Below are 12,504 nucleotides of genomic sequence, written 5' to 3'. Positions count from 1 at the left end.
ACAAAAATGGTGTAAAATTAGATGCAAAAAAGACATTAGAGTATCTTAACTATGGTTATTTGTTGGCATATTCGTTAAACTTCGTTTTATAGAAGCTCTTGAAAAAGATAGTTCACAGCTTTTAAAAGCAAAAAAAGTTTTAAGCCTTCTTATTGGGGTCGTGGTACCAGAGTACCAAAACCAAGGTTTATTATCAAGACCTTTTTTCAAGTCTCTAAAAGTTGCTAAAATCGAAAAATGTAAACATACTGTCGCAGCTATTACCACTTCGTATTACCAAAGATTACCAGGCTATATAAATATATAAATAACTGATTCCTTGTTTTACCTTGTGCTGATTTCTATACGTAAGATTCCTTTTCTTTACACTTTATTTTTCTTTCTTACAATCCTTATTTAGTTGTATTTTAGTACATTTATTCATCTCTGTTTTACAAGTTTAAGTACGCCTAACTGCTATTTTAAATGACTAGAATTTCCATTTTACTGAGCAGAACCACGCAAGACAGCACAACCCTTTAACCCCTCTAATCCCTCAGTTTGTTTAATCTACCATGTCTAAGATGATACCTTAATACTTAACTTATTTTGTGCTGTTCCAGCGTAGTGCTGCACCATGTAAAAAGTTAAAATTCTAAAAAATGATTTTTTTTTCTTAAGTGGTGTTGCTTGCGAACGACTGTGATGTCATATTTACTATTTATTATATTACAATAAAAATCTAAATTTATAAAATAAAATTTAAGTCAAAAATTGTTAAATTACACATTAAATTAATTAATAAATATATCAATTAACTTAAAAAACAATTTAAAGGCTTTTAAACAAAGTTAGTTTAGTAAAACTAAAAATAAACCCCATAAAAATATTATTTGTTTACCTAGAGGGCGCAATAGCAACGTAACAACAATAATCTTAGTAACAAACGACGCCATTTTGAACAAGATGGCTGCCTCTGCAGTTTGGAAATTAGAAGGCGAAAACAGTCTTGCCTCAAACTGTTTTCCACCTAGAGGAATAGCAAGAAGGCCTCTAGAAGGTAAGGATTTTCTTGAATATCAGAAGTCAAAATTAATGAAATTTTTCAATAACGTTGTTTTTAAAGCAAAAAGCTGAAAAGGTAAATTTTAAATGCCGTTTAAATTTACATAAAGACGCTACGATTCACTAAATATAAAATGTATTTAATGCAGTGAAGTATAAGCTGTTGCCAAGTAAAAAAATTGTCATAAAATACAATTAACAGGCAGACAGCGAACAGGCATTAAACTCAGTTTCTAAAAGGACCCAACCTTTTAATATCCCTGGTCTGCTGTTATGAAGTAGGTTTCAATGTTTTATTTCTGTTGTTAATTTAACAGGGGCTGGATCATGGGTTGTAGCTTTTGCAGAAGAACAACAAACTCGATTTCAAGCTTTATTTAACCCACAGAATAATCTACAAATTTCGCCGGTAAAATATAAAAATACGCTAGACTTTTACATAAAATACCAGTAGCTTTTTACATAAAAAAATCTTTTTTTAATGATTCTTTCTCAAAGCTGATAGAATCCTTCTTTTAGCACAATTATATTTAAAGCTATGTTTATTTATGTTTAACTTAATTTTGTTTGATATCACACTAATCCAATTAAAAACTTATAGGTTCCCCGCAGTTTGGTTAAAAGTAATGTTGCTGGACATTTTATCAATAATTCCAATACACTGGACGCTAAGTTTTTGGTAAATGAAATTGTTTAACTAATACTTTTAAATATAATCAAGTCAAATTTTATAAAAGAAAGACCACATAAACAGGGTATATATTTGATTTAACATATTATATAATAATATATTTTGATTTGCACCTTATAGTTTAAGTTAATATTAAACAGATGCAAAGACATCATGTGGATACACCAACAGACCTATGCAGTGTTAATGTCAGCGACCACGACTTGTATAATATCAACGAAGAAGACTTTAAACAATTTGTTAACGTTGCTTATGTAAACGCTGCCGAAAATTTACTTTCATTCCGTAAGTAGCATATCTTTAACATATTATGAAGATTGTTTGCGGTATATACCTACAGAATTTAAAGTATTAAGTTAAACTACCAATCTATTCTTGTATCATGAACTGTATTAAAATGAAACTATATTAATTTTTTTTAAGGACCTTTTAACAGTTTTCCCAACCTTAGAGAGCTAGAACTGCCAGTAAATGGGCTTAGAAACTTAAAAGTTGAAGTGGGAGATTTCCCTAACTTACAAGTACAACATTTTTTTGTTTAGAATGTATTTTACATCTACTGGTATTTCATTTCAAACACAATGAAAATACATTTTTTTGTAGGATCTTAAGCTTTTATTTGAACGTACTTTCTATATTTTTATTTTCGATATTGTAAAAGTTATACCGTATGTATGTTTAAATAATAATTAATTTTTCATAGGTGTTGGATTTATCTTATAACAACTTGAGTGAGGATGATATTTTATCGCTCGGAGTGTTATCCAAACTTAAAGTGTTAACTCTTACTGGAAACGGACTTCATAATATTCACCCTGACATGGCAAGACCAATTATCATCAACAAAAAGTAACATAAAATTATAAATGTTTACTAAATAAAAAAAGAAATATTTATTGTTATGTCCAGGTTTCGCAATAGCTCACTTTATTAAGGTATATTTAATATTTCCTGATTATAATAAAGGTTTTTGGCTGTCAAAAGGTGGGAATGCTTTTTTAGAAATGCTTTAATACAGAAGCAGTGAGAATCAAACCCAGTGCTATATGTAGTGCTGCTAAATGCCTCTCTAATTGGTGCAGAATAGCAGACAAAGTATATAAAAAACGATTAAAGTTATTTTTACATAGAGCTGATGAAGTGCCAGACATAATTCCACGTTTCAATGAGTTAGAAGTTTTGATGTTGGATGACAACAGATTATCAGATCTTTCCATATTTGCCTCACTAGCTGCACTACCACAATTAAGGGAACTTAACCTGGATAAGAATAGAATTGAGATTATACCACATTTAAAGGTAAGTGTTTTACTCATGAGCATTTCATATTTAAGTAACAATTTTAAACAATAAAAAATGATTTTGGATAATGACATGTTTATTTTTAAAAGTTTATTATGACATTATCTGCAAATAAAAATTAGAAACTTCAATACGCAAACTCATAACAATAAATTAGAATTTGACTTAATAACAACAAATTTAAAAACAGGTTGTGGGTGATAGGGTCGTATCAGAAGCACATTCATCAATTGGCCGACAGAAATCTGCCTCGAGTGGTAGGAAAAGTAGGGTTTCAAGAAAGGCAAGTGAAAAGAAAAGCAGAGAAGGTAAATATTAAAATTTGCCCCATGATGTGTATATAAAACATGTTTTATAAGAAGTACAAAAATACTGCAAGAACTCCTTGATACTTAGTTGAAAAAATAAAAGTTGCTTCATGGTTTGGTAGTCAAGTTGTCCTTTTTTTTAAGTATAAATAAAAAATACATTTTAAAGTGCATCCAGTGCCTCCTCCAACTATGGAAACCGCAAAAAAGAACGCTGCAACCTCATCCAACCTAAAAGAAGTTGATGAGAAAGCTCCCGAAACTGCGGAGTCTTTAAAATCAATCTCTGTTGGGCTAGGGACCCCAAACCCACCATTTCAACAATTAAGGTACCTAGAACAACGTAAAAAGTTACAATTTTTAAATGTAATTGTGTAAGTGTTTTTTAGAAAAAAGGTTAACTTATCCTTGATTACTACTTATTTTACCTTGTGCAATTAATAATGTTTTCTTAATTAAAATACCTTTTATTTAACCAAACTTACATACAAAATCTTAAATATAATTCTTTTAGATTGCTTAGTATAACAAACAACAGAATCTCAGAAGAAGAATGTGTTTTAGCAGTTGCAGCTTGGCCAAGACTTAAGCATCTCGTTCTGCATGGAAATCCTGTGGTAGCCAGTAACAGTGGTATTTACAATCACTATTTTAACCATGATTTTAAATCGCAAGGCTCCAAATAAGAATAATAAACCAAACTCAAAGTTATTGAAGCAAATTTTTCGTTTTTAAATTAACACAGGCTATTATTGTTAATTTGATTTTTTAATAGGTGAACCCGCACTGATGTCCCACTATCTTAGAAGAAGATTGGGAATAAACATTCACCGCTTCCAACCAAAATCTCCAGTTATTAAACCACATCTGAGGATTCCTATAGAAAAGGATAGAAAGGTAAAGTAAAACCAAATCATAATAAATTTTAAAAATTGAAAATTTATTAAAAAATATTATCTGCATATGACATAATTTGTGTCTGTTTTCTATTTTACTTTTAAAAACAATTTTTATCACTCAATACCCCTTTTTTGTGTAGGTTAGTTCAATTGTACCTAAAATCCCCAAACAACCCGTCGATGTTTTAATTAACTCAATGAAAGCACTTTCAATGCAACCCCATCCACCTACAACTCCAAACATAAATCAAACAACAACACCACTGCCTCAACCCACACAAGGTAAAAAGTTATACATAAACATAAAAATAGGTTTTGTAATATACGTAATGTGAGATTTAAAATAAGTAACAGTGCTGTACATATTAGTAGGTTCTTTTGATAAGGCATTAATAGTATTCACCATTTAAGCTTGTATCAAATAACCAAACAAAACCAGTGTGTTAAAATATTTTTAATTTGTGTTATTTAGAAAGTGATGGTGAAGGGGAAAATGTTTTCCTCACACAGATTGATGAGAACCCTCAGCAACAACAAGAGCCAGTGGTACATGAACAGGTGTGAAAATAAATCGACCAAATAAAACCTATTAATGAAGCAATAATAACTAACAATGCTTAATGCAATAGTTATTAAAAAAAAATTTTTTTTTAAATTGTAGTTTACAAATGTTAATAAACAATTTAATTTTAAATTTTTAGGTTAAGAGAACTAAACAAAAAACTCCAAGAGAAAAGAAGGCAAAACAACCTGATGTCCCTCCTAGATTTAAAGGTTATGAGATTTTACTTGATGCCAAACCAGATGAAACTCTACATGAGCCTCTAGGTAATTTATTAATTATTATCAACTTCAAGTAATTTACACTCATCTATTTACTTTTAATAAATAGTTTTACCTTATTAATTGGAATAAATTTTGTATGTTACTTAAAATACCAATTTCCAATTTAGAACAGAAGCAATAATGTGATTTAATATTAATATAAACTATACTAGGTCACTCCAAACAGTATGGAAAAACATCATAATAATCCAGTGTAAAAAATGCCACCATGCCACAGCTGTATAAATTACAATTTCATTTTAAATTTAGGTATTCAAGGTAATGTAAGAGCACTACATCGTGTGTTATCCCTCCCCACTGTATATAGAACAAGTGACGTTACATTAAACGAGGTGACTCCACTGTACATCCCTAAAGAGTCGCGACACATAAGAGCCTTGTCTGTGGCACGAAATAAAAATCAACATAGGTTACTCACCAAAAAAGAAAAACTTAAAAAATCCTTGGTTGAAATGCGAAACAGGTATTTTCATGAGTTTACCTTCTATAAAGTATTATTATTTTTTAAAGTTATAACATCAACACAACTAGTAATTTTTTTTTTGTATATATCTTTAACCTCAATGTGGGAAGGTCGGTTGCGCGACTTAAACATAGAGTAACATTTGTTACTACGACCCAGTCTCGAGTTGCCTTTAGCAGTTTGGGATATTATAGAGATTATAATTGCCCGGTAATTATGCTGCTGATTAAGTGCTGGCTCAGCAGGAGTTCATACCGTTTATAGCGCCTTACTCAAGGGCACTACAGCATGAGAGCAGTGGGGATTGAACCCACAACCTTATGGTGGTGTAGCAAGTGTTCTTACCAATACACCATGCTGCCGGTATAAATTTTGCATGGTTTTTTCCAGAAAAACATGGTATAATATACTGTGTTGTTCTATCCGGTTATAATTTAAATTTTGCATGGTTTTTCCTAGAAACACATATGTTACTGACATGAATTTGGTGGATGCTCTTGATAATAAATCACATAATATTTCTAACTATGAGGCTGATGATCTTTTAATGGAAGTTGAAGAAAAATACAGGTTTAAATTTTATTTTTATCTTTCTAAAACCCCATTTATTTTTAAAAGGCTTGTAAAAAAATTAAAGGTTTTAAAAAATAATTTAAAAAAAACTTTTAAATAAATTATATACTTGTTTAAGCTGTTAATTATAATAACTTTACCTTATTTCTGCTATAACTTAATCGAATGTACTTAAATAAAATCTTAATTAATATCAAAGTTTTTTTACTTAGAATTGTCCGCGAAGAGTCTTTGAAAGCTTCCAGACAAGCTCATCGTGTTTTAGAAGAGTCAAAAGCAAATCTTGATAAATTATCCTAACTCTGTATTGAACTAACTTTGCACGATTCTTACTTTCTGCTCTAAATAAAACAAATTTATTTTAATAAATTATAATATTGTATAAATCTGGAATATATTTATATTAATGAATTTTTACAACAGATTTATGTAGTTAATTAACGAGGATAAAAATATACTTCATTTAAATTAGGCAAATATAAACAAAATTGTTAATTTAACAAAATAAAAAAACAAATTAATACATAAGTTATACAATTAGAAATATATACCAAAAATAATATCATATACAATGTGCATCACAGAAAAATATTGCACAAAAAAGTTGGCATGTATTATAAAAATTACTACTTTTGATCAAACTTATAAATACTTAATGAAATTATAAATGACTATCCAAAAATATCTAAAACACTTTAAATGAAGTATTTATTTGGCATTAATAATCATTAATTTAGTAAATGGCAAATTTTAGAGTGTCTTGCTTCCTTTTACGGAAAACAATTGTAATTTTACGATTTTTTACCAAGCTTGTACAATTTTGTCCACAACATATTCTCCATGTGGCTTAGTCACACCTTTAGGTAACAAAGCTAAATACACTGGAGTCACAGCACCTTCGTCTGGCGTCTTTGTACTATTCAATGCTGGGTCAGCCATATCTGTTTTAATTAAACCTGGACAACAACAATTTAGCAAAATATCATTTTTTCCTTGTTCACGTAGAATCCTAGCATGTATCCTAGTCATAACTGTAACACCTACTTTGCTATTACCTAAAGCAGTTTTTGCAAATCCATTTTCATGGTGCTTATTCTCTTTAGCAAATTTTTCGTATTCGTTCATTATCTGGACAAGACGATCTTCAGTAATAGATTCGGAACTAAATTCTGCTTGCAATTTTTCACTGCATTCACCTATCCCTCTTTTGCACATAAAGCTTGATATATTAACCACTCTTCCATGGGGCAAGATAATAGGTAGCAATATTTTTGACATGTTTAAAGTGCCGAAAAAATTTGTTTGCAAACTTGTATGCGCCTGCTCTGCTACTGAAACAGTAGATGCACCTGGATATGCTATGCCAGCATTGTTAATTAATACATCGATGCCTTCATGGTTAGCAACCATGTAATCTCTTAGCATAGTAATACTTTGAATATCTGTAATATCTAGTTGATGGTATTTAGGATTAAAACCTTCAGATTTTAGTTTTTCAACGGCTTCTTTTCCGCGTTTTTCGTTTCTTGAAGTCAAGTATACAATCCCATTAAATTCTTTGCACAAAGCTTGGACGATTGCAAATCCAATTCCCTTGTTAGAACCGGACACAACAGCAACTCTACTTCTTTCTGACATACCTAATTGTTTTTATCCTAACTTATTGACGGACTAAAAAAAACAACAAACCATTTTAACAGTTTTAAAACGCACATGTTATGGTGACGGTAGTAACTTTTTTATACACAAAGAAAACATTTTAGTTTAATAAATTGCATTTATTATTTTTCTTTTAAAAGTCAAATAGATTTTTTTGTAAATGTTGTTTCAACCAAAAAAACTATAGCCGACTACTTTTTTTAACTAAATACGATAATTAATGCTAAAAACATATGAAAACTATACGGAAACAGCATTGGAAATAAAACACCACTGCGTTTCCTAATGTAAAACTTTTTACTTATAGTAAGACAAGTTAATTAATGCATTTTTTCTTCAATACAGTTATAAACATAATATACAAATATTAAAAATACATATCTAAAAAACGCTTGAAAAGCATAAGTTTTTTTTAAAATGTATAATCTAAAAACATAAGGTATAATCTACTAGGGAATTTTCCCTTTTGCGATCATTTACCACGTGTCATGCACATGACTTTCTGTAAATCTTAGTTTCAAAATACTTATGTTACTTATATTATATTACTAAACATCAAAATTAATATAAAATCAGGTTATATTTTGCATCTACTTTGATGTCAAGATTAATTTAATATAAAAGATGGATAGAAAACATATTTACAATAATTATGCAATTGGATGCAATTTAATATTAAAAAACGCTGAAAAAATGTTTGTCTGACACTCTAACAGTTTTAAATTTAGCTAGCACACATTAAATGGTAAGTTCGTAATTATTTTATGTTTTTTTGCTTAAAATTTAAGGAATAAATTTAATGTTGATCAAGATTTTTTTGTTTTGGTATCATGCAAAAGTTGGTTATAATAGCAATCAAAAATTAAGGTGATCAACTTATTTTTAAGTTTTTGTTGTAATAATTAAACTTAACTTATAAAATATTATTCTTAATACATAGAAAAATACTGTCAATTAAATATAACATAGATAGATTGATAACACATATTAAACATCTATTTTTTGGTTTTAAATTGTAAGAAGTTATATTAATGCAATGTATTACAAAGATTTGTATAATGTATGCAACATTCTGAGCAATAGATTAAGCCCGATTAAAACAGAAAATTATAACAATAAATAGATGAATAATAGGAATCGTATGATTTCCTGTCTTATTAGACAATTGCTTTAACAAGGAATTGCACCAACAATACATACAGTTATAAAGTGATTTATTCATTTTATAAAGATTTTTTAGACTAAAATGCTTAACAAAATAATAATTGATGCTGTTTAAATTTAAATTATGATAGTATAAAAAAACATTGTTTATATATAGTAAAACTTTACCAAGAATTATTTAGATAAATTTTAAAGGCTTTGCTTTTTTAAATTTAAGCTTGATTAGTTTTTTTGTGTGTTACTAAAATTTATATTTGACTAAAAAATATATAACTTAGTGTTTTTTTGTCAATAAAGATAAAATTTGATGTGTCATTAAATATGGTATATCAAGTTAGTAAATTAGCTTTTTTGTGTATTTGGGCATTTCTAATAGGAAAGGGTTATTCGGGTAAGTTAATTTTCTGTATAAAATATCAAAACTCGAATTTCACTAAAATAAGTTAAAGAAATGTTTTTATACATTTATGTAAGACAAAAAGATTTTGCTATTGTAAGAAACTAAGTATTTTGTGAAATCTTTAATTATTAATAAAGCAAGTAACTGATCTACTCGATTATTAACATACTAAACTGTAAATAAAAGCTTTAATATGATTTGTAAGGACTAATTAAAACTGTTAAATTATTAGTTGGACTTTTGGAATGTAATATTGAGCCACCAGTGCTACAAAATGCAATGAGAACATCTGATGGTTCAATAGGACCTCCTTATCCTGATGGGACAAGTTTTTTTTATGAGTGCCATGAGGGTTTTATATTTATTGGGATCAATTTGCTTCCTCAAGTTACATCAACTTGTGTCTTGGGAGAGTTTAGTGTTATTGTTGGAACTTGTGAACCTGATCCAAGTACAATTTTTTTCTAATTGGTGTTAACAAATGAAAATACAAAACTTTAACTTGAAATAATGTTAGGGTTATTCATAGAAACATTTTTTTAGGTTTTTTAAATGATACATATTCCATCTTGGAATATGCAGAAAGCTTTTAAAAATGACTAAGATATTGTACACTTTATTTTAAATATTTTTTTGAATTTGTAGGTTATTGCCAAGCTTCACCCCAGGAAATACCGAATGCAATTCCTATTGGACCTCCACACCCACCTTATGAATCTGGAACAGTTTTTATTTATGAATGTGCAGAGGGTTATATATCTAATGGGGGTGGACTTGTAACAACCTGTATTCTGGGAACATTTACTCCAGTTCTTGGAGTTTGTGAATCAGATCCAAGTATTATTTCTTCTATTTTTTTGTAAAAAAAAACTTGTATAAACTAAATATTCTATATGCATTTTTGACATTGCTTGCATTTTAAGCAAATTACTATATTGAAAAGTTACTTTAGTGCTTTTCATTATATACTAATAATTTTTGCAGGTATTAAAATGTTTTAAGCAACAAAAACTATAGCCGACTACTTTTTTTAACTAAATACGTTAAATATTGCTAAAAACATATGAAAACTATACGGAAACAGCATTGGAAATAACACACTAATGCGATTCCTAATGTAAAACTTTTTACTTATAGTAAGATAAGTTAATTAATGCATTTTTTTTTCAATACAGTTATAAACATAATATACAAATATTAAAAATACATATCTAAAAAACACTTGAAAAGCATAAATTTTTTTTAAAATGTATAATCTAAAAACATAAGGTATAATCTACTAGGGAATTTTCCTTTTTGCGATCATTTACCACGTGTCATGCACATGACTTTCTGTAAATCTTAGCTCCAAAATACCTATGTTACTTATATTATATTACTAAACATCAAAATTAATATAAAATCAGGTTATGTTTTGCATCTACTTTGATGTCAAGATTAATTTAATATAAAAGATGGATAGAAAACATATTTACAATAATTATGCAATTGGATGCAATTTAATATTAAAAAATGCTGAAAAAATGTTTGTCTGACACTCTAACAGTTTTAAATTTAGCTAGCACACATTAAATGGTAAGTTTGTAATTATTTTATGTTTTTTTGCTTAAAATTTAAGGAATAAATTTAATGTTGATCAAGATTTTCTTGTTTTGGTATCATGCAAAAGTTGGTTATAACAGCAATCAAAAATTAAGGTGATCAACTTATTTTTAAGTTTTTGTTGTAATAATTAAACTTAACTTATAAAATATTATTCTTAATACATAAAAAAATACTGTCAATTAAATATAACATAGATAGATTGATAACACATATTAAACATCTATTTTTTGGTTTTAAATTGTAAGAAGTTATATTAATGCAATGTATTACAAAGATTTGTATAATGTATGCAACATTCTGAGCAATAGATTAAGCCCGATTAAAACAGAAAATTATAACAATAAATAGATGAATAATAGGAATCGTATGATTTCCTGTCTTATTAGACAATTGCTTTAACAAGGAATTGCACCAACAATACATACAGTTATAAAGTGATTTATTCATTTTATAAAGATTTTTTAGACTAAAATGCTTAACAAAATAATAATTGATGCTGTTTAAATTTAAATTATGATAGTATAAAAAAACATTGTTTATATATAGTAAAACTTTACCAAGAATTATTTAGATAAATTTTAAAGGCTTTGCTTTTTTAAATTTAAGCTTGATTAATTTTTTTGTGTGTTACTAAAATTTATATTTGACTAAAAAATATATAACTTAGTGTTTTTTTGTCAATAAAGATAAAATTTGATGTGTCATTAAATATGGTATATCAAGTTAGTAAATTAGCTTTTTTGTGTATTTGGGCATTTCTAATAGGAAAGGGTTATTCGGGTAAGTTAATTTTCTGTATAAAATATCAAAACTCGAATTTCACTAAAATAAGTTAAAGAAATGTTTTTATACATTTATGTAAGACAAAAAGATTTTGCTATTGTAAGAAACTAAGTATTTTGTGAAATCTTTAATTATTAATAAAGCAAGTAACTGATCTACTCGATTATTAACATACTAAACTGTAAATAAAAGCTTTAATATGATTTGTAAGGACTAATTAAAACTGTTAAATTATTAGTTGGACTTTTGGAATGTAATATTGAGCCACCAGTGCTACAAAATGCAATGAGAACATCTGATGGTTCAATAGGACCTCCTTATCCTGATGGGACAAGTTTTTTTTATGAGTGCCATGAGGGTTTTATATTTATTGGGATCAATTTGCTTCCTCAAGTTACATCAACTTGTGTCTTGGGAGAGTTTAGTGTTATTGTTGGAACTTGTGAACCTGATCCAAGTACAATTTTTTTCTAATTGGTGTTAACAAATGAAAATACAAAACTTTAACTTGAAATAATGTTAGGGTTATTTATAGAAACATTTTTTTAGGTTTTTTAAATGATACATATTCCATCTTGGAATATGCAGAAAGCTTTTAAAAATGACTAAGATATTGTACACTTTATTTTAAATATTTTTTTGAATTTGTAGGTTATTGCCAAGCTTCACCCCAGGAAATACCGAATGCAATTCCTATTGGACCTCCACACCCACCTTATGAATCTGGAACAGTTTTTATTTATGAATGTGCAGAGGGTTATATATCT

At 28.1% G+C, this 12,504-nt stretch overlaps 1 protein-coding gene and 1 pseudogene across 1 annotated transcript; one reads left to right on the top strand and one right to left on the bottom strand.

The window, feature by feature from the left end:
- Positions 1-945: 945 nt before the first annotated feature.
- LOC145752180 (X-ray radiation resistance-associated protein 1-like) lies at positions 946-6,503 on the top strand. The gene is made up of 17 exons (XM_082568407.1): positions 946-1,039; positions 1,362-1,453; positions 1,646-1,723; positions 1,876-2,020; positions 2,159-2,256; positions 2,439-2,584; positions 2,866-3,034; positions 3,228-3,345; positions 3,515-3,674; positions 3,860-3,978; positions 4,121-4,242; positions 4,385-4,526; positions 4,717-4,802; positions 4,946-5,072; positions 5,340-5,553; positions 6,013-6,123; positions 6,339-6,503. Exons 1-17 carry the CDS (start codon positions 946-948, stop codon positions 6,424-6,426), a joined length of 2,109 nt encoding a protein of 702 aa, XP_082424533.1. The 3' UTR covers positions 6,427-6,503.
- Positions 6,504-6,837: 334 nt separating this feature from the next.
- On the bottom strand, positions 6,838-7,779 carry LOC145752181 (carbonyl reductase [NADPH] 1 pseudogene; annotated as a pseudogene).
- Between the last annotated feature and the right edge of the window lie 4,725 nt (positions 7,780-12,504).

The sequence above is a fragment of the Corella eumyota genome, chromosome 5, assembly GCF_963082875.1.
Source record: "Corella eumyota chromosome 5, kaCorEumy4.1, whole genome shotgun sequence".
NCBI lineage: Eukaryota > Metazoa > Chordata > Ascidiacea > Phlebobranchia > Corellidae > Corella > Corella eumyota.
The sequence above is the reverse complement of the archived record's forward strand: the minus strand, read 5'-3'. Positions and strand labels throughout refer to the sequence as shown.